Source organism: Camelus ferus, chromosome 14, assembly GCF_009834535.1.
Source record: "Camelus ferus isolate YT-003-E chromosome 14, BCGSAC_Cfer_1.0, whole genome shotgun sequence".
Classification (NCBI taxonomy): Eukaryota; Metazoa; Chordata; class Mammalia; order Artiodactyla; family Camelidae; genus Camelus; species Camelus ferus.
Genome location: NC_045709.1, coordinates 17,473,878 through 17,496,416, shown reverse-complemented (window position 1 = coordinate 17,496,416; position 22,539 = coordinate 17,473,878). Strand labels below are relative to the sequence as shown.

Below are 22,539 nucleotides of genomic sequence, written 5' to 3'. Positions count from 1 at the left end.
AAGGAAGGCATGAAGGTGAAGACCCTCAGAGGACAAAATCCTTTCCCTCCCTTCTGGCCTATTTGTTGGAGCCGGGAAGCCAGCAGCTGTGCCCCAGCTGGTCTCCCTGCCCCTGCTCCGGTCCCCCCACTGCAGACTTCCTCCATGGTCTCCTTGCTCTTCGCAGCTTCCTGTCACCGTCATGAGAACCCTGGTTTCTTCATTTAGCATGGCGTGTAGGGTCCTTCGTGTGATCCCTGCCTTCCTCTCAAGGCATAGGGGCCACTGCTCCTTTGCCTGGGCCTGTGCACTGGCATACAAACTATTCTAGGGTCCAAAACATGGCCCCTCTTCCCCAGCTCTCGTAGCTCCCATGTGCTGTTGCCTCTGCAGAAAATGCCCTTCCCTCCTCATCATTTTAGTTTCTAGAGTCAAGCATAAGGCGTGGCCCAGTATAGCTGCTCGAATGTTTGTTGAATGAACAAATGAATAGATTTAAGTTCATCTGAGTTTTTGTCTGCCCTTGGAAACCTTTCCTGACTCCCATCCTTGATTTGCCGTGGGTTACCTTTCTTTCCACCCTCGAGCTCCAGTCCCTACCAGTTTTTCATTGTGTCTTTGACTGTTTATTATCCATCTCCCAATCCCTCAAAGATTGCGAACATCTTAGGGGAAGAGGATTACCTTTTATCTCTGTATCCCCGGTGCTTAGTGTAATTAGTCTTAGTAGATGTTGGAGGGTAATTAGATGGGAGGTGAGGGTGGGTGGTAAGGAGTTTGGGGAATCAAAGTGATAAGTGTTCCAAGGGCATAATCAGCAATAGAAAGAACAGATGGATTCTCCTTTAGGTTCTGGAGGATATTGTTCCCTAGGGCTGGAGGAAGAAGGCAGTCTCAAGTACTCATCTTGGAAAGGAGAGAACGTCATGACTTCCCCCAGAACTCCTCTGTCCTGCCCTTCTGGCTATTTGGATGCTTCCTCAGAGATTACTTATTCAGAGATTGCACCTGGAAGCAATGACCCTGTGAGTCCCAGATGGTGCAGTGTACCCAGTAGGGACCCTACCACCCTCCTGAGGCCCTCTATTTCCAGGCATTCAGAAAAGAAGCATCTCCATTTAATCTGAAATCCTACATCTTGGTTTCTGTTGTAGAATAAAGACCCCAAGATGGCTCGAGTTGCACTGGAATCTCTGTACAGATTACTTTGGGTTTACATGATTCGCATTAAATGTGAAAGCAACACGGCTACTCAGAGGTAAGGAGCTGGCTTGGGTTAATGGTAACCACCTTCACTTAGCCAGGGAAGAGGGTATCTGGTTTCATTGCTGCCTACACTAACCAAACTAGAAGCTGCTCAAAGTGGACAGCTTTTAAAAGATCTAAGCGCTAAGGACATTTTCAGGCTTTCCTTGACGCTGGCTTGGCAGCCATTACAGAAACTCCAGCCTCTACCAGAACTGCCAAGATCCGTGTCAGGGCTACACTTACCACTTTAGCAAAGGAAATGGCTATAATTTTCCAAGTGCCTTTAGTTTTCCAGAAAACCTTTTCATAGAGTAATTATGCTAATGGAAAAGGAATGAAGTGGTTTGTTTTCTTTTTCTGAATTCTCTCTGATACTTAGATAAGATACTTAGATAAGCATCTGCCATTTTCCCTTAAAATACTGGAGCTCAGCCAATCTTGCTTGTTTTTCTCTTTTTTTCCCCTTATCTTTCAGCCGTCTTATAACCATCATCACAACACTTTTCCCCAAAGGGTCCCGTGGTGTGGTGCCAAGGGATATGCCTCTGAACATCTTTGTGAAAATCATCCAGTTCATTGCCCAGGTAATGGAGAAGCTTCTGGCAGTGAGAGTCTTCTAATTGCAATTAAGTAGCCACCTCCTTCTTATGAGGTACTAACAGAAGAAGGGTCTAAAATAATATCTTACGTGTAGAGACTTATCAGAATGGTTTGCAAGTGTTTTCACACATGGCTTTTTTTTTTTTTTTTTTTTTTTGCTTCAAAACAAATTATGACATGGTTGCCAAGTGTTTTCAGCATTTGACAAATGAAGGACCTCAGAGACAGGGTTTAAGTGACTCATATAAGGTCACAGAGCCTATTAGTAAAAGGGTCCTGACTCTTAGTCTCTGTTTTTTCCTGCTTCTCTGCTCTAGATTCTGCAAGTCGGGAGGAAACAGAGTCTGATGATTGGAGGAAATCAGAAAAAGACAATTTAGTGAACTTGGAGGAGTAAATAATGCTCTAGCTTTCACCCTGTGAAAAAGAGGAATGTAAAAGCATTATTAACATTTATCAGGCACTTATTCTTTGCCAAGATCTGTCCTAAGCACTTCACACATACTAGTTTACTTAAGAACTAGGACCAATAATATTAAACATGGTTTTTAGTGTTAGTTTACTATTTAGACCCAAGATTTTTACTTTTTAAAACACTTTGTGTGTAAATGGTTTTATCCCAACTTGGACTTCCTTGCGATTTACAGAGAAGTATAAAAAGACGATTACTCTGTTCCAGCCTCTGACATGAGGCAGCACTATACCTTAAAGAAGTCACAGAACATCTTTTTTCTCAGTGTCTTTATCTGTAAAATGTGGATGAAAATGCCTACTGTCACTCAGAATGTCATGTGGATGAGGGGAAATCGTAGGCATGAAAATACTGTTGAAGTGCTATTGACATTGATATCAAGTTGTAAAGTTCAGTTGCTACTTCACAGACTATTTAATATGTGATCTCTGTGTGTGTGTTTAGTACAGTGAAATGCCTCTTTAATATTTGTACTTAGGGAAAGGACATTACTTACTTTGCAGGCAGATGAATTAATGTAACTTTCCTACATGTAGTTTTCATGTGACTGAGAATGTGCTTTGATTATTCTGAAACATCTTATATAAAATGAACATGTCATATCTTACTAGTCACTGTCTCAAATTACTAGAAATTGGCTTAAACTTTCTCATTTAAGTAACTTGGATATTGTCTTGTTGGTTGATTATTCATTTCACTTGCAAGATTGTCTATTATAACATGATCCAAAGGATCTGCATTTAGAGAGTAGAAGAAAATGGCCATTTTGCAGTGGTATTTTAAAAAATACATTTTAAACTGAGTTTCAAGAAGTTATCAGCATTTGCAGTACAAGCAGGAAGAGTTTGTACTGTATATAAGCCCAGATAGTGTTTTGGTTTTTTATTTCTTGGCTTTTAGTCATTAGCCATTCTGTGCTTTAGGCCTAAGTACATATATAATGAAAGCATTTATACATGCCTCATGAAAACAGAAGCAGCTCCACCAGAGGTTCGAATAGATAATGATTTTCCTTCAGGGATTCTCTGATGCATAAAACTAAATGGTACCTCTCTTTCAGCAGTCACCTGTTTGGTGTATATGACCAAAATAGACATGTCATGTTAAACTAGTATTGTAACACCTTCGTTGTGGTTTTTCTTTTTCACTATAGGAGCGTCTAGATTTTGCAATGAAAGAAATCATTTTTGATTTTCTCTGTGTGGGAAAACCAGCAAAAGCTTTCAGTCTCAATCCAGAGGTAAGAATGATCCTCTTGTGTACTTCTTACAGAGCATGTGTTGACAGAACCCTACCTTTGCTTTGTAACCTTGGGGAATGGGGTGAAGGTCATCACTTCCAAAATATCTTCTGTTTGTTTCTTTCCGTGTTATTTGGCTAAATAGTCAAGATGGTTCAATTTCAGAAGTAAGATTTTGGATGAATAGACTTAGAAGGATAAAAAGTTGGTGTGCAGCCATATGCCGTTCTTGTACGAGGGAGCAAACCTTGCTTCCAAAGATAATCTGTCAGTGCGAGTCAGGTTGTTTATTTAGAAAAGTCAGTACTTTTACTTATAACTATTTCAGTGCAGGTTAGCAAGTTGAAAAGTACTGGGAAGTGATGAAACAAGAGAAGAATCAGTACATGCAATGATTAAATCCCAAAATCTAGTGAAATTAAATAAGTGATGTATGCATATATGACTCTGTGGCAGCATCACAACTCAAGGGCCAGGCAGATCATGGAAATGAGTGTGTAATGAGTATAATGTACCACATGGGATGAGGGGAGGGGTTGCTATGCAAATGAACAGCACATTCAATTTTAAACTTCTAAAAAGACTGTTGGCCAAGAGAAGTACGCCTGGCAAGCTGCCTCTTTGCAACCTTTTCCCTGTGAGATTGTGGAAAGAACACTGAACCCGAAGTCATCAGAGTTGGACTTAAGGCTTGCCACAGGCTCTGCCTCCTTCACTAGCTATAGGCCATGGACTTCTCTGAACCTCAGCTTTTTTTAAGGAAGTACAGATGTTTTAGTACCTTCTGACCTTTTAAGATTATCGCTACTGGGAGCAACTATCATACCAAGTCATCTTTCAGAGCCAATATTTTGCCTTACGTGAGCCTGCGGAAGATAACGATCTGGCCCGGATTGACATTTCTTTGTATAAGCGCGTGTGTTTTTTAATCAGTAACAAGTTCTGTGGCATTTAATTTTTTAAATTTATTTTCAAACTTGCCAGCCTTTGTGAATCAAAAGTCAACAGCCTGCAGGTCAGAGCAGACTTTTGTTTTTGTGATTCACATTTGGAACTCCTGTTTGTTTTCATCCAGTCTTTGTGAATTAACGCAGGTCTCCTTCCAGGAGACAGAAGAGACTTTCGTTGACCTCAGCTGGCCTTGGCTGCAGCTGCCCTAGAGGATGACAGCCTGTCCCTTTGAGGTGCACCCAGGATCCCCCAGATAGTTTGAGCATGACATCTCAAACATACCCTCTAAGTTTGATGAAAATCTTCCCAGTTGTTTTCTTGTAATATAGCAACAAATGTTGTCAGAAACTTACTTTTATTTTCATAAGTTTGGCCCAAATTCTTGTGCCTTTTAAATGACTTTCTCACGCCAATCTAGGTGGCAAGCCATGCTTAACTTCTCTGAAAGACTGATGATTTAGTTTCACTGAAATGATTGGGTCTTTCTCTTTACCATGAACATATTGTCTCCCACAGAGAATGAACATTGGTTTACGGGCGTTCTTGGTGATAGCTGATAGCTTGCAGCAGAAAGATGGTGAACCTCCCATGCCCGTTACAGGAGCAGTTCTCCCTTCAGGAAACACACTGAGAGTGAAGAAAACATATCTGAGTAAAACATTAACTGAAGAGGAAGCCAAAATGATAGGTGAGTGTCAAAGATACGTTTGCACTGGGCCTTATTCAGCCTTTAAAATGACCAACAGGTACTTCCCTTTAGTGAGATTCACTTTAAAAAAAAATCTCCTTAAAAAAAAAGTAACTGATGAGACATTCCAGCATTAATTGTTTTGATTCATGCTGTGCTTGGTTTTACTGCCCTTTATACGTTTTGGAACTTCATGGTAAACATTTTTGCCATTTAAATGTTAGATTTTTATCTGTGGTCTTTTTTAACTTCTGATATTGGTTAGCTGCAATTTATAGTAAATTTCTAAGATATCTATGCCCTTTGGTAGATAATCCTGTTTATAAAGCAACTGTGTGTGTGTATGCATTCATTTATTCCTTCATTCATTTTTATAGTTCCTTTTCTTCTTTTTTTTCAGTAAAATTAGTTTAACCTGTGTTACAAACATGCCAAATCCCATATACCCCAAGGTATATTGTAGGTTTAACTTACATAAGATTATTTTCTTTTTAGTTTAACTGTCTTAATCCAAAGAGGTGTTTTTTTGTTTGTTTGCTTGTTTTGCATTTGTTTCTTCTTTACTGAGCTCTAGAATTTAGAAACCTCCTGCAAACTTAGATAGTTCCTGGATTCCAAAGACCTGGAGGAAACATATGAGGCAACTTTTTCCTTTAAAATATTTGTCTTCAGTTATCCAATGCTTAAATGAGTTCAAAAAAGTTTAGTAAGTGAGGTATAACCATTAATAATTATTTCATTAAAGTACAAATTTTAAATGCAAAGCAATTTGCTCTTCATTTGTATTATATACATATATAAAATGCATGTTCATATATGAAATACATATTCTGCAAACATTTGTTTTCCACTATATTAATGAGAGCGATAAAATAATATAGCTAAAATACACTCTTCTTCATTTAAAATTTTATTATGTGAAGTCATTTTATTGCTTTTACTAAAAAAAAAATCCACACATGTATTTTAGAAAATAATGTAAAGTTATTAAAATCCTAACCCCAAATGAGAATTATCTTTTATTCACACAATCACTCATGATGGTGAAATTTCTTATACTAACTAGAAACATAAAAATTCTAGCGTGGAACTTCCTATTTCCTTGTTTATTTTAATTTTTCTGGAAAATATTTCCCTTTGAAGTATTAGAATTCCTAGATATTGAATTAAAATGATTATCTGGGGAACACTATGAATGGGGCTCTATGCTAAGAGTCCTGCAGGTGAGAGATTGAATTGGCTCTGCTCAGAGAAGTCACTGACCCACAGAAAGTCTTCAGTAAAATAATATCATAGAGGATGAATAAACCAGGATTTCAACCTGATAAATTTAGTCAAAGATGTAACTGTAATGTGTGTTTTTCAGGCATGTCATTATATTATTCTCAAGTACGAAAAGCTGTGGACAACATTTTAAGACACCTTGATAAAGAAGTAGGAAGGTGTATGATGCTAACTAACGTCCAGATGTTAAACAAAGAACCTGAAGACATGATCACGTGAGTATCATGAGGACTAAGTTTTCAATGGAGGATTAATGAACCAAAAGACACCAGTGGAGATTCTTTCCCTTTATTCTGTGTTTCGTTCTCATCTTATTAGAATCAGAGATCTTAGAAGTTTTTCTTTTTTTTTTTTGAGTTACAGTCAGTTTACAATGTTGTGTCAATTCCAGTGTAGAGTACAATTTTTCAGTTATACATGATCATGCATATATTCATTGTCACATTCTTTTTCACTGTGAGCTAACACAAGATCTTGTATATATTTCCCTGTGCTATACAGTATAATCTCGCTTATCTATTCTACATATGCCTGTCAGTATCTACAAATTTCGACAGAGTTCTTAGAAGTATTAAGGATAGTAAAAACATACTTTGATAAGATTTAATTAATGGTAAAAAAAATAAAGTCAAACCTGAGATTGATCTGTTTTGGTTATATTTCAAGTATCATTAGGCTGGGAAGTTAGAAAATGGGCCCAAGAACTTTTTTACTGGTCCACATTTTTCAGAAATGATGCTTTGCTCCCAAGCCCATGTGCTGTAGTGACATCACCAGTTTACAGCCATTCCATTTTCATGAATCTCAAGTTCACTTGTTTCTAGTGACAGTTCCTGAATTGTGAGAGTTAAACCTGCTTAATAGTCTCTGTGCAACTGTGCCATAGAAATACTGGATGTTAAGGATGCACTTGTAGCTTAGAATGTAGAAATCAAATGCTCTTAGCCAAAATCCCAGGTCTAGATTTGTAATTAAAGCTCTGCATTTGAAACTTAGACAACTTGTATTTGCTACTTTTGATTAATTATGGCAGGAACTCGGATTAGATTATGACTTTACATTTTAAGAAAGTTTGGACTTTGTTGTTGAACTGAGTTAAATTATATTTGGCACCTATGGCGTAAATTTCCAAAAATATAATTAGGAAAATTTTCTTTGTCACCCAGTTCCAAATACCACAATTAGCTGGAAGGTTGTTACCTATGTAGGGAAGTTCACATGGTGGGTGTGTATTTTTATTACAATGGTAGCATGTTGAAAACAAAGTATGACAAAGCAAAACATGATAAAATAATGTTAAAAATAGAGAATTGTTTAAAATACATATTTAGCAGTATGGCAAATTAAAATGAAAGCCTCCTCCTCAGAGCTCCACCTGAAATCTACAACCATTCCTTGGTTCAGTGTGATTTCTTCCAGACCTTTCCCTATGTCAACACAAATATGTACATACATACATACTTTTTTAAAATAAGAATGGGATTATATGATGTACTTGTCCTGCAGCTTGCCAATCGTTTGATTTAAATGATAGTAAGATCATGTTGCTTTAGACTTTTAAACCAAGATGATAGCAGAATTGAAATTGACCAAAGTTAATAACATTAAATATATTATGTACAGCGTATCTCACAAATTGCTGGATTGTCCATAAACCTTTAAGCTCCTTATTACATGCTCTTTGAATACATGAGAGCAATTTTCAGTTTTTAATATGGAAGATACAAGATGCTTTTAAAACTTCTGCCATGTAGTTGTTTCCTGTAAAAACAGTAAAGAAATGAAAGACCTTTAAAGGAAAACTGTATTTATAACCCAGAGATCATGAGATAGGGTCAGAACCAAAGCAGTATACTCAAATCCATTAAAGGGTACAGGTTTAGCTGTAAATGTAAACATTTCATTTGGATTTTAACAATACCTTAAACTTTGTCTGAGGTGATTCTTTACCTTTTCCTGTCAACCATCTTAAGACCCCCAAACAGGGCTAGAAATAGTTTTCATGCTAGACTTCAAGGCAGATCCTTGAAAAGAAAATAACTCATGGCTACATTTCTAAAAACAAGAAGAAACATTAGAGAATCATGTCAGCTTTTAGGAAAAGAGAGTTAAGTTGCACATCACGCTAATGGAAAGTTACTGGAGTTGATATTGGAGGTCGGTCCACCATTTTTCCAGACCTTGCTTAAGACGTGAACTTGAACATGAAGCATTCTGTGTTGCTCTGTTTCTATTCCTCATCCCTTTTGTGTGTTATGCTGGCTAATAATAATAATAATATATAATATCTGTTACTAATTATTGTATGATGTCTGTTGATTAAAATTACGTTATTTGAGGGATTCACACGCTTCCTTTAAAAGCCCAAAAATCAAGGACGCAGTAAAAGGAAACCATGCACCGATTAGAGTTTCTAATCTAGGCTTGCTTTATCAGCTGGGAAGTCTGGCAGAATTTGCCTTGCACTGCAGGCCAGGCAGGGTCATCTGTTTTCTGACAGGTATGAAAATAATCCCAACTGTTTAAAACATCTGGTGAGCAGGTTGGAACTATTTAAGCAACTTTTAATCAGTTCACTAGGCTCTGACTCAGTCCAGCCCTCACCACTGTACAGTGGCTTCCTCTCCAGAATCCTTATACATCCCATGCAGAAGGACTATGGAGAAGGAGAGAAAATAATCTCACAACTTTCCACAAAAGCAGAGTATTTTAGAAATTAACATATATGTGTTCTACTTTTCACATAAACAGTTTTGTATTCATTCCTAACAAACTTACAAATGCATGCTAAAAAGTAACATCACAGAGCAAAATTGCTGTCTGATTATCATCCTCAGATTATAGACAGTATGGATTCTGCTTGTTACATTTCTATTCTGACTGCAGTTACTGTTCCAGAAAGGAATTTACTTCTATGCTCCTTCATGTCATCATTACTGTGTTTGTGTCCTACGATTGTGTTAATTTGGTACCAATTTTATGTTTATTCTTAGAGGACTAAATCATCAGAATTTAAAAATGCTGTTATATTTTATCACTTAGGTTATTTGAAAGATTTGATACGGAATTTAGTTTTTTCCATAAAGGTTATTGATAAAATATGTGATTAAGAGTCAGTTACCTATTTAAATAACTAAAAGTTGAAATAATTTATCACAAAATTTATATCTTTCCTTCAAATTTTACAGCATAATATAGCAGGCATTAATTACCTTTAAAGATGCATATTCTCAAGAAAGTAAAAAGAAGAAATCTCCATAGAGGTCAGGACCATCAGTGTAATTTTAAAAATCAGAAATGGGTGGACAATTTATATACATTTCAGGATTTTACTTGACATTATGAAAGACTTAGTTTTGGAGGCACTTAACTTTTTTGGAAAAAAAACAAGGGTGGGAATTCTACAAGGAGAAGTGTAACTCATCAGGGAGAGAAGCTTCCAGGTGTCATGCTTGTTAGGGGCACCATTCCCGTCTTTAAATGCTGAATGTAGGAATGACTGCAGTGTATTTCTTACATGTGATGCATTTAGGCATTTCAGTGAATTCAGCGTCTTAAATGCAGCCCACAGGGACCAAACTCCATGGAACTCAGCTGAATGGCAAGACATATGATAGAATGCTACTGCTATTGGTGTTTTTCTTTTCAGATACATTCCTCTAAGTCCTCTTAGGACTGACCAAGCTCTAAAGGGCATAAATACTTAAGAATAATACAGAGCAAACAAACACCAGGCAGTGATTCAGAAAGCATGGATTCTAGTCTTTGTTCACATATTTGATCAATTTTTCAAAAAATTTTTCATAACCTCTGACCTATGTTTAAACTTTGTCTTCAAATTCTAGGGGTGAGAGAAAGCCAAAAATAGATCTCTTCAGGACCTGTGTAGCTGCTATTCCTCGACTGCTTCCTGATGGGATGTCAAAACTTGAACTGATTGACTTGCTGGCTAGGTAGGTGAGAACTATGGTGGGCATTATTTGATCAAAATTGATTTTAATCCTTTGTCATGATTCCCCCAAAAAAAAAAAAAAAAATATATATATATATATATATATATATATATATATATATAATGATTATTAAAAATGGACAAACATTTACTAATTCTAGGTATTCTCTGGAGTACCCAGGAAGAATATAGAAATGTTTTTCTTTTGTTTGGGTTTTTTTTTGCCCATATTCAGTGGGCTTAAAATTCAATGTAGTTTGGGAGAGTACAGCTCAGTGGTGGCCCTGGGTTCAATCCCCAGCACCTCCATTAAAAAATAAATAAACCTAATTACCCTCCCCCACAAAAAGAGACAAAAACAGAAAAAGATTATTTAAAAAAATAAAACTCAGTGTAGAAGCAGATGCATAGGCATCTAAAGTAACTATCCAAGGCCTGAAACATGCAAGTTAAAGGCACAAAAAATGTGACACATGAAATCAGAGGATAGAAGGATTCCTGTGGACTGGGTGTGGCAGCAGATGGCTCCGGGGAGAAGGAGGAACTTGAACCACCCTTAGAAGGAAAGACTGAATTCAGAAATGGTACACGGAGCAACAGGAGGAAAAGCCCAGGGGTGGGCCCAGAAATGAGGAGATGAATCTGGCTGGAAAAGAGTTCACTCAGGGTCTGATTCCCAGTCTGAGACCCACACACCCACAGGGCCCAAGAGGTGGGTAACAGGGATGCTAAGCTAATTTTAGAACTTCAGAAGGCTTCCCCAAATCATACATTTTTCACCCTCCCCATCCACCATATGAATGCACAGTCCAACTAGAACCTAAAGTTAATTTGCTTTGAGTGATACGATCTTATTATTGTTAAGTAAGCTTGATTTTTCTCATGTTGATCCGAGGTTCTGGTTGATGGTTATGCGTGTCTTTAATTTAAAAATCATAAGTGACTTATTACCTAATTGCATAGAGAAGGCAAAATCATTAGAAACGGGGTGCATGGGGGGAATGGAATGAGGAAGAACAAAAGTCTTCCTTGATTTTGAAAAAAAATAAAGAAAAAGGAGTTTAGAAACCCAATGATAAAAAGAAATGGAAATAAAACTGGAGAGGTAGATTTTCAACTAATCTTTACTATTAGCTGAGGCGTTTGGACTGATGGAATTTTAAAGCAGGAGAATAACATAATAAAAAATGTCATTTCAGTCTGGTTAATCTGATAATGATGGAATAGAGGAAAGCCCGGAGAAGGATAACAAATATTAATGCTGCCTGGATGAAAGACGCATTATGCATAACCTTGTTCACCCATGTTCTCTAGCCTTCCGAGGGCACAGTTCCCATCAGTGTCCAAAAAACAGCCCCAGCCCCCATCCCACAAGACTACAGATCACCCGGTCGCCTCCCCACAGCTCTAAGTGTCCCCATGGAGCACAGTGTCTCCTGGCGATGGTGGTCATGGTGCTCTCTGCTCTGCACAGCCAGTCCAGGATCCTGTGTGGGTCACTTCCTGCTATCAGTTAATAGCTCTCATCAGTCAATAGCCTACTGTCCACCCCTCCTTTACTCTTTCCTCCTTCCAGTCACCACTAGCCCAGGGTGATGCTGGCTGGTGAGGTTTACTGAATGAAGATCCATTACTTTGCTAACCACTGTGTCAGCCTTGAGGCTCTCTGGCCAAAGCCTTCTGCCCTTCTCACTGGCTTTTGTCACCTCTTCTTTGCTATAATCGGCAATCTCGGGTCCTTCTTTCTTCCATTCCATGTTTAGGAGATACTTGAAGAAGAACATGAAGTCAAAACAAGTGCCAGCCGAGGCTTATGTGGAGGCCCGGCCCCCAGAATGTGAGCCTGGGGCACCTTCGTCAGAAGCGGGAGCAGTGGGGAAAGAGGGGAAACAAGCCCGGATCCCAGAGGGGCTTCCAGTTCTGGGTGAGGGAGGAATGAAGGGTGGATTCCCGGAGAGGAATGAACGTGATGACTTGGATGAAGGGTCAGGGAAGCAGAGGAATAAAGAGACTCAGATCCTGGGAAGGGTCATCCACACTCACATGGAGTCTCCTAGGATGATGCAGAGCCAGAGAGTAGAGAACCGCTGTGAGACGTGTGCCTCAATCACCCAGGAATGGGCGGGAGCAGCCTGTCCATGTGCCACAGACGAGCGGGCAGAGGGTGGTGGGACACAGAGGTAGGTGCTGGGAGCAGAGGCTGGGCGCCACAGTGAGGAGTTAGGAAACAGAAGACCCCTCTCCATGGCCTGTGAGCCAGCAGAGAATGGGCGCCCCCCCCCCCCGCCGCCACTTAAGGGATCTGGAGGAGGTGCCTCCAGAATGGGAATAGGACTCACTCATTTGGAAATCTGGATTTTGCTTCCCTGCTTTGCCATTCTACTAGCCATGTGATCTAGACAAATGATTTCGCCCCCTCAGCCTGTCCTTTTTCCTTGGTAAAATGGGATTAGGACTGCCTGTCTCCTAAAACTGTGGAGAGGGTTTAAACGACAGAAGACATGGCCCTTTGGTTAATCTGCGAGAAAAATGTGTCAGCAGGGAAAAGATCCTTATCAGTTAAAGTGAAGTAGAGGGGAAGTTCACTTATTTCAGTGCAGGGCTAATTGGTGTTGATTATGTAACTAAGCCCTTTGAGATGCTGAGTTTTTTAAATGTTGTGCAGAGTCCTGGTGAAGTCTCTAGTTTTGCTGTCCGTCTGTGTGGGAGACGCTTACCTCTGGAATCACATGGTGGCCTGACCCAGTGCCGCCTGGGTCCGCTGGCCCTGGGGCCAGGCGTGTCCGGGGGAGTCTGTCAGACGTGGCTGGAATGGCGGTGCTATTTATAGTGCATCGTGCTTATTACGATGTACGTTCTCACAAAGCCCAAAGCGATGGGTACTGTTTTTATGAGGGGAAAGAATAAATAAATATTCTTGAGAGTTCAAGTCTTAGGGCAAAGTCAAGAAGATGGCTGGACTTATATGGGCAGCCTGTGAAGAGACCTTTTTCATAAGCTTCAAAAGAAGCCACAGGCCGTTCTCCTCAAGGGAAAGATAACTTGGCGTGCTGGCCCTCACACTGCACCTATTAACCTGTGAGAAAATGAGCCCCTTCAGATCTCAAGGTCAGAGGACAGAAATGAAGAAATCGAATAAGCAGTCAATGAGGGCTTCCAGTCTTAGGTCACCTCATTCCCCTATAGTCCAATCGCCTTTGATTCAAGTTGACTCCTGACGCAGAACATGATGTGGTCAGAGAAGTGTGGGACTTTTTACCTCAGACACTTCGTGGCCACATCCCTATTACATTTTTACTGGAGAAAAACTTTTGTTGTTTTTTTTTTTCATAATTGGCAAAATAGGACCAACATTCACGCCAGCTCCCCATCCCTCGAAGCTCAGTTCCCTGAATAAGGAGTCTCCAGGTTTTGCCCCACAGAACTACCCTGGGCTCCCTCCCCAGCAGCTCTGCTACTGCTGAATCCCAGACCCCTCCCCTCCGACTCCAGTTAGTATGTTCAGCGTAGCAGTAGTTAACAGAATGGAATGGGCAAACCCCTCTCTCCAAGCTCCTGACTTCCTGATTTTACGTGTGTTGCTCAGCCCACTCACGAGGGCCCAGTGTGAGGAATCTTCCCATGTCTGCCCCCACGGAAGCCACACAGGCCCTCCTTACGTCCTGATAAACAGATCCCTGGGGAGCATTTCCTTCCTACCCTCAGCAGAGCCTGCCCTTCCCGGCTGCCTGGGTCTCCCAAGGATTCTCCACATACGAGGGGAGCTCACGTCTCTCCTTGGCAGCCGTCTCTCTCACTCTCCTCACAGGTGTTTCCAGCTCCACCCTTGACCACAGGGAGGACTTTCTCTAGCAGTCTGTGGACTCCTGGCCTCTGTGACTTCCTGCAGCACTATGTGTACACAGAGGGCCTGCTGTGCCATATTTACTCTCCTTTCATGAATTAAGTAATGCATGTAAATCACTTAGCATAGAGCCTAGAACACAGTAAGCTCTCAGCAAACGTTGCTTATTATTTTTAGGCATCTTTAAATTTGAGTAACATATTATGCCACGATGTACAGTGCATCTTCATACACATCATGGTAGGAGAGCTGGGTACATATTCACTCCAATTTTCAGACAAAGAGATTAAACTTCAGAAGAGTGAAGTCAGTTGCCCGAAGTTATTTCCCTGAAGTCAAATGGAAGTGACAAATGTCATTGGTTTTATGCGAAAAGACAGATGAACACATTTTATGCAGTGTTTCTTGACAGTTGGTGGAGCTTCCTGAGGTAATGGATACACAGTTCCACGATCTTCTGTGGTGTCTGAAAAATACTTAACATTTACCGTTTATCATTCGTTTTCAGCCTCCGTCTGTAGAGGGAGGGTGGCTAGCTGTTTTGAGTAGCCGGGTGAGAACTATGGAGTCATTGCATATATTGCCTCAATAAACCACTTAATCTTGTTTCTTTATTTTCATTGAGATGCAGTTCAAAGCACTGTAAATAGGTGGGTTCATTCTTTAATACCTGCAGAGAAGGAATTCCCACCACTTCTGGTGAATTTTCCAAAGGTTAACAGTCCACTCGTCGGCAAGTCCCTCCTTTGGGGACTTTAAAACTATTCACTTTAATCTTTAAACCCCTTCTGTCGTTGCTGACATTAGGGGCAGAAGGCCCCTCACCTCTGCCTAAGAACCTTTCATGTATCCTGTCAGAACTGAGAGGAGGCTGTTTCTCCTAATGGCTCTTTTCTTCCACATGTTGTGTGAATTTGAAATGACTCCCTTTTCATTCGTGCACCTCTAGCAGCAAAATTGTTCAAAGCTACTGAGCTGATTCCATCGGAATCTGAGCTCACCTTTATGAAAGTGTTTTCCGTTCAGAGTCATTTGTCTGATCCAACCAACCAAGGAAGGGGCCTTGCTCAAGTTCTGGGTTTTCCCCATTTTTCCCACATCCTTACTGAGTAGTAAGGTCCTGTGCTTACCCTCCTCACCCAGCCTAGACCACCCCAGCCAGGGCCCTGGGACCGTTCGCACCGGCACGTGTGGCCTGTGCAGAGTGTCTCTGCCCATTTCATCAGGCTGGGCTGGTCCGTGCTGCTCCGGCCAGCTGCCGGGGAGGGGCAGATGCGACAGGTGCAGCTGATGCTGGCAGCGGTGGTTTCTTCTGGTCTGTTTTATTGCTGTGTCACTGTGGAGTCCTTTTAAGCTTCCTCGATGGTTTTGTGTGTAACCACATACCTGTGACCCCATTTTAGGCTCCTGGAAACCAGATCAGCTTCTTAGAAGTGTTGCTTTAAAGTCCCCCAAACTTGTCACACTTCATGAGCTGCCTTCTCTAGAAGTCTCTGTTCTCTTTAATTACTGCTACCAAACTCTCACAGGACTGTTGTTTATTATGGTCACAGTTGTTTATTTTACAGGCAAGAACTTGTCCTTTCTTTCCCGGTTTCTCAATGGGATGGCCCCGCAGGGGTTTGGGGAACCCCTCTCCTCACCCCGACTCCTTGGCCACTGGACCAGGAGACATTGTGAGACAGCAGATATGCCGCCAGCATCTCGCAGCATCCCTGCACAACCTGCATCCTCAGCATGGCTGGGCATCTTTGTTATTTAACTCTGAGTCTTTGCCTCCTTTTTCATTAGCTAAAATTTTTTCTTTGTTTTATAATATTAAATCCCATGTGCTTCACAAGATGATCCGTGATTGTCTGGTTAAAATCTAAGAAAAGTACAAATGGGAGAGACCTGGGTGGGAGACATGTCAGCTGTACCTGATGCAAGCTCCCTACTCAGACTCTTCCAGGAACGACACAGGCAGGGGTCTTGTCCTCGCAGCTTCTTCCCCTTCGCCCTCACCCGCTGCCACTCAGACTTGCCCTGATATGTTATTTTCACTCTCAGTTCCATAACACTGGGCCTTTTTCTTCTACAAACATTCCACTTTTATTATCAACTGGGCCTTCTATTCCCAAAGCTCCCTCCCCTCCCTGGTCCTGTCTTTTCATACTCCAGGAATATTTTTGAGTGTTTTCACTGGTCAAGCATGTGAATACCATTGTTTCAAGAGGAGTGGGACCAAATATGGCCAGAGCTACATACACCACCTTGGGGCTGTCAAGAGTCCTTAAAACGATCCTGTGCTGTCAGTTTAAAGTTCAGACAGATTCCAGATGGCCAGTTGTGAATGATGGCAAAGTTAAGTGAAGAGTGGAATTAACCTCATTGGAAATCTGCAAGTATTGGCCCTTGCTTGAAAGTTGCATCTAAAGAGACCATGACATGGCTTTTATGTTGACTTTTGACTCTAAAGGTAGATTCTTGCCTACTTTCATGGGTAGTGTGCTGGGGCGGCCATAATACAGCACCACAGACTGGGGAAATCGGAGTAAGGTCTGTATTTTGGTTCATAGCACTGTACCAATGCTAACTTAGTTTTGGCAAAGTACCATGGTTCTGTAAGATGTTAACATTAGGGGAGCTGAGTGAAGAATATAATAATACAGTAGGGGAGGGTGACCCATTGTTCAGACACAAATAAAAACAGAGGCCTACGTGTGTTCCTTGATAGACGTAGAAGAAAAGCTAATAAAGTGAATGATTGTATCGTCTTCATTCATTTCGCAGGCTCTCCATTCACATGGATGATGAACTGCGACATATTGCACAAAATTCTCTTCAGGGCTTACTTGTTGACTTCTCGGACTGGAGGGAAGATGTCCTTTTTGGCTTTACCAACTTCCTGCTCCGGGAAGTAAATGACATGCATCACGCACTCCTCGATTCATCCCTCAAGTTACTGCTCCAGCTGCTCACCCAGTGGAAACTGGTCATACAAACTCAAGGAAAAGTCTATGAACAGGCCAACAAAATCAGAAATTCAGAGGTGATTTTCACCCTCTTCCCCCTAATTTATATTCTTTGACATAGTACATATGTAAATAAGTTGCAGCCCAGAGAACCTTTGTTCTTACTTCCTGCTGTCTAGGAACTTTCTCCCTAGTGGTGGCCCTTAGTTTTCCCATCTGCTTAAATTGTGACCAAGAAACTCAAGGCATGGTAAGCCACATCAGGTTAGACTTAATAATATAAGCAAGGCCATTTAGGGAGTTGAAAATGTTTATTTTTTTTTTCAGGGAATTATGATTATAAATCTGTAAGAGCAAATTACCATAGGGCAGGGGTAGAAAGATGGATATGGACCTAGAGATGGATATGATCTAGAGATGGATGTGGGCCTAGAAATGGATGTAGATCTAGAGATGGGTATGGATCTAGAGCTGGATGTGGATATAGAGATGGATATGGATTTAGATACGAATGTAGAGCTGGAAATAGATCTAGATATGAATATGGATATAGAGATGCCTATGAATACAGAACTGATATGGATATAAAGCTGGTTATGGATATGGATATATAAAAGTTAGCTGCCCTCCAGATTTTTTTCTCCTAGTCAGCAACATATTAACTGCTTTCTCCCATAGCCAGAGAAGAAAGTACAGTCTTGTGGTTTCTTTAGTCTTTTGTGCCTCAGTCCGGAACAGCAAAAATTAATGATAACATTTTGAAGATCAGGGAGGAAGAGTTGTCAGAGGAGAACCAGGGCAGTGGTGACTTGGCATTGGCAATGAGCAGATGGAGAAAGGGTCTGGCTGGTGAAGAGGGTTTGAGGAATGTGGAGCTCGGGAAGTATAATAGCATTCAGGGACCATCTAGGGTACCAGAGATGAGGGTCAGGTCATTCCTCCTTGCTTGTATTCTACACTTGGCAAAAGATGACAGGGAGAAAAACAAGGATTACATATGCTTATAAAAGGAAGACTGAAATGAAGGTGGAATCTGCCTTGTTGTCTGGCATGCTTCTGTTTTAGATTCACTTGGTTTGGGAACTTTCAGAACACATCTCATGGAAGTGCAAAACCCAGATTAAAATCTAACATGAAAACAAGTAAACAAGTCTGATTAGAAAGTAAATGTTTGAAAATTCAATTAAATAGTAAGTAAAGGTCTATAGAGAATTTAAATAAAACCAAATTAGGCCACTTTGATTAAATATATAGTCATCTCAGATGGGATGGATGGAAGAAGTTTTGTTTTTATTCATATTAATAGCCTTTGAAAAATTATTTCATATCAGAAGCAGTAGAGGGTTGATGGTATTCCAAAGTAACAACTGATCTGAAAACAAAAAGGGATCTATGGTATTTCGTGAATAATAATTAATTCATAGACACGTCTGATTCTAAGCCATTGTAATTTGTTTTAGTATTACAAGGTCAAATGTGCCAGAAGATGTACATAGAAGAGTAGTTTTTTCTTCCATTGTTCTTTTTCTCAACATAAAATGTTCTCATTGCACGACAGCTAATTGCAAATGGCTCTGGCCACCGAATCCAGTCGGAGCGGGGTCCCCACTGCAGCGTGCTCCATGCCGTGGAAGGCTTTGCTCTGGTTTTACTCTGCAGTTTCCAGGTGGCCACACGCAAACTGTCTGTTCTAATACTCAAGGAAATTCGAGCTTTATTCGTTGCCCTGGGTCAGCCTGAGGTATGGACTATTTTTCTGACTTTTCCAATTCGTGTCTTTCAGCAGTTTCCAAGTTTAGATTAAAAACTATAAAGAATGCATTACTGTTTTAAGTACTTTCATGTCACCCATGATGCCAACAAATAATTTTTGATTCAGGGTGGGTTTTTAATTGCAAAATCGGACTCTTGATCTACAAGAGATAAGTCGCATGTTATGAGAGCAATACGATAGACCATTCCTGATTCTCTAAGAGATGGTGCTTTGTGAAGAAGTGAAGAATCTTAAGATTAGGTTATAGATCATTTTCTTTCATAATATTCAGTGTATATCAAACTAAGAAGATATTATTACATTTATATTAGAGAATGAACTTGAGAAAACAATCCATCCCGTTTAAAATGAGAAAGGTACCGAACAGTCTGACTCACTGAAAACTGTTTAATCTCAATAGTGGTAGAAAAATGACACCACAAGAAAACATGTCCCCTTGAGATGGGAGAAGTAAGCCAATTAATAACCACAAATGACTTCAGCTCTCCTCCCATTTTGGTCAAGTACTGTGCATCCTTGTTTGGTTGTTAAGGTACAGGTGGCCAAACTCTATACATAAGTTGATGAAAGAAGGACCAGCTTTATATGTCACATACTTCTTTAGAAAAATGCTACTTCCTATTTACTTGTTTTAAATCACTAATCTTGGTTCTGTGATCCTCAAATGGTCATTTTGTTTACAAAATATTTGCAAATATATCCCAGTCCTCTGTGTTCAGATTTCTTCAGTGAGCTTTCTGATATATTTTAGGACATCTCTGGGATCTGGCAAATGGATCTCTGAGACATTCTGTAGTTTGGTAAGCTTCCAGTAAGTCTCTAGTTAGGATAATAATGATGATAATAATTACTGCGTATGTGTCAGGCACTGAGCTGTGCTCTGCACGTATCGTCTCATATAAGCCTCACAGTATTGTTTTTGTCCCCATTGTGCAGATTCTAAGACTGAGGTTTAGAGGGGTGAGATGCCTTACCCGCAATCAACAGCTAAGGTGTGGCAGAGCTATAATTGAAAGCCAGATACATATGCTGCCAAAGACCAGATTTTAAACTGCTATTCCAGCAGGCTGTGTAAGGAACGTTTCTCCTATGTTGCTCTCTCTCTGGCCAGCCACAAATTTTTTTTGTATGATTTTCTTATTGAGGTATAATTGACGTACAACAGTGTACTAGTTTCAGGTGTACAAGATAATGGTTCCATTTTTGTATACATTGTGAAATGTTCACCACAATAAGGAGTTAACATCCATCACCATACATAGCTACAAGATTTTCTTTCTTGTGATGAGAACTTTTAAGATCTCCTCTCTTATAGCAACTTTCAAATATGCAATACAGTATTATTAACTAGAGCTGCCTGCTGTACCTTACATCGCCAGGACTTACTTATTTTATAACTGGAAGTTTATACCTTTTAACTCCTTCACCCATTTCGCCACCACTCTTCCCCCTGCCTCTGGCAACCTACCAGTCCATTCTTTGTATCTTGGTTTTTTTTTTTTTTTTCAACCACAAATTTTTTGAAACCATTCTCACTCCTACATGAACAAGGACATTCCGAAGCTTTCTTATAAGACTTCTAAGTAAATAATTTCGTATTTTCAAGCCTCTCTATAATAAAGGATGCCAAAATACACGTTTGGGCATGCGTGCGTTATTTGTGTAGAAGAATTTCTTAAAAGATATTCTCTCTTGTGCTTTTTCCAATCTGCTTCTTTTACCAAATAGCTGTGCACGACATAGGTACCACATGGAGTACGTGGTCAGTCTCAGTGCCATTTCTTTGGGACTGAACTTCAATCACAGTCAACAATTTATCAGTTATTTTAGCAGGTCAGTGACTTAAGTAAGTAGCATTTCCGTGGTCTGGCAAAGCATACTCCTGTGGGGTTTCCATTCCTTCACATGAATAACAATATGAACATTTTAGTGAGTAACGTGTGGCACTGGGATTTAGATACATGTATGTGCACAAGTTTTTAAAATTCAGGTACATGTCTTTTCAGTACAATGTGTGATTGGAGCTCTAATTATCTTCCACGGAAACTGGTAAGACTAAACTCAGAATCCTAGGGAGTTGTACCCCTCCCTTTCACCACCTTGGCACTCGCTCTTCTGTGAGAAAACCCTTATCACTACCTTGCAAGCTGTTCTGCTTCATGTGCCAGACAGAGGCGCCAGGGAGGGCGGAAGGATTCATTTTCCCGTGGAGAATGACTGCCTCCCTTCTGTGCAGGACGATGACAGGCCTATGATTGATGTCATGGATCAGCTAAGTTCTTCCATCCTTGAAAGTTTTATTCATGTAGCAGTTTCGGATTCAGTAAGTACATGTTTGATCCTCTTTGCTGATGGTTCTTAAGTATAAACTCAGCCTCTCTGAAAAAGAGACCCCCCAAAAAAATGATGTGGAAGAATTCTGGGGTTTTGTGTCAGGTTAGTAAACAGACGCAAAAGTACTTAGGAAAACAAGACTAGCTTCTCAAATACTAGCTCAGGAGATACTCAGATACATTTGAAACAAAATTTGAGCCTTAGGAAAACAGATATTTTGCAAATAGCAATTTCAAGAATTGTTTGGGATTCTTTGAGAAAATTAATTTGCTTTATTATACTTAATACTATATATAACTTATACTTATGTGGTGCGTTACAGTTTACAAGTTGCTTTCATATTTATTGTCTTTTTTGACCCTCATAGGTATTGAAACTCAAAAACATTAAGGGTCAGGACCGTATCATACAGAGTGTTAGGGCCTGAGCTTGACCTTATCTGGACTCTGAATCCAGCAGAGCTTAATCTGCTACACAAATACATTCTTTGCTTTGAAGAGCATATTGGCAGCTTTCAATTTCTGATCAAGTAGTAGGGAAATTGAAACTGATTTTAATTATCTGACTTTTAAACAGTTAGTATATAGCACAGTGATGAGGCTTGGATTAATTTTAGCTAAATAGCTGAAGAGAAGCGGGGCAGATCTGTGGAATCCACATTGCTGATGCCCCTTGTATGTTGTGGTCAAATAAGTATAAGATGAATATAAACATATTTGACAAACAGCTATAAGTAAATATAGAACCTAAAGGCATTTGTGAGCTTGTCAAGCTGAGATTGAACACAGATCCCTATTTTTAGCTGCCCTGTTCTAGCGTATGGTTGTTACATTAATGATAATTCCTTAAACTGTTAGCCAAGCAGTGCAGAACTTACCAGGGATATTGAATAGTCCTACCTCTTCGTTTAGAAATTCACACTGTTTTGACATGGAATGGAAGAGTCAGGTGTAATTGTTTTATATACATACCTTGTTTCCCTGAAGATTATGCTTTGTTCATGTGATTTGGGTTCTGTGTTTATCAGAATCAAAATGTTGAGCTGGGGTAACTAGGTCAGCATTTCTGCACGTAGGAAGATGCACAGACACGGGAGATGAGGGATGGGGGAGAGCAGTGTTTGCTTTGTGCCAGGTTTGACTTCCGTTATCTCATGTAATTCACTTAAAAATTAGGTGAGATCAGCATTATGATTTCCAAGTCATAAATTAAGGAGACA

General features: G+C 40.1%; 1 protein-coding gene across 1 annotated transcript in view; it reads left to right on the top strand.

Annotated features, from left to right (window-relative positions):
* FRY (FRY microtubule binding protein) overlaps positions 1-22,539 on the top strand; it is a 274,991-nt gene that overhangs the window by 157,354 nt on the left and 95,098 nt on the right. The window contains 9 exon segments of the mRNA XM_032496335.1: positions 1,134-1,237; positions 1,703-1,811; positions 3,453-3,539; positions 5,007-5,178; positions 6,545-6,677; positions 10,308-10,415; positions 17,031-17,289; positions 18,771-18,953; positions 21,223-21,309. Of these exon segments, the coding sequence (XP_032352226.1) occupies positions 1,134-1,237; positions 1,703-1,811; positions 3,453-3,539; positions 5,007-5,178; positions 6,545-6,677; positions 10,308-10,415; positions 17,031-17,289; positions 18,771-18,953; positions 21,223-21,309 (1,242 nt within the window).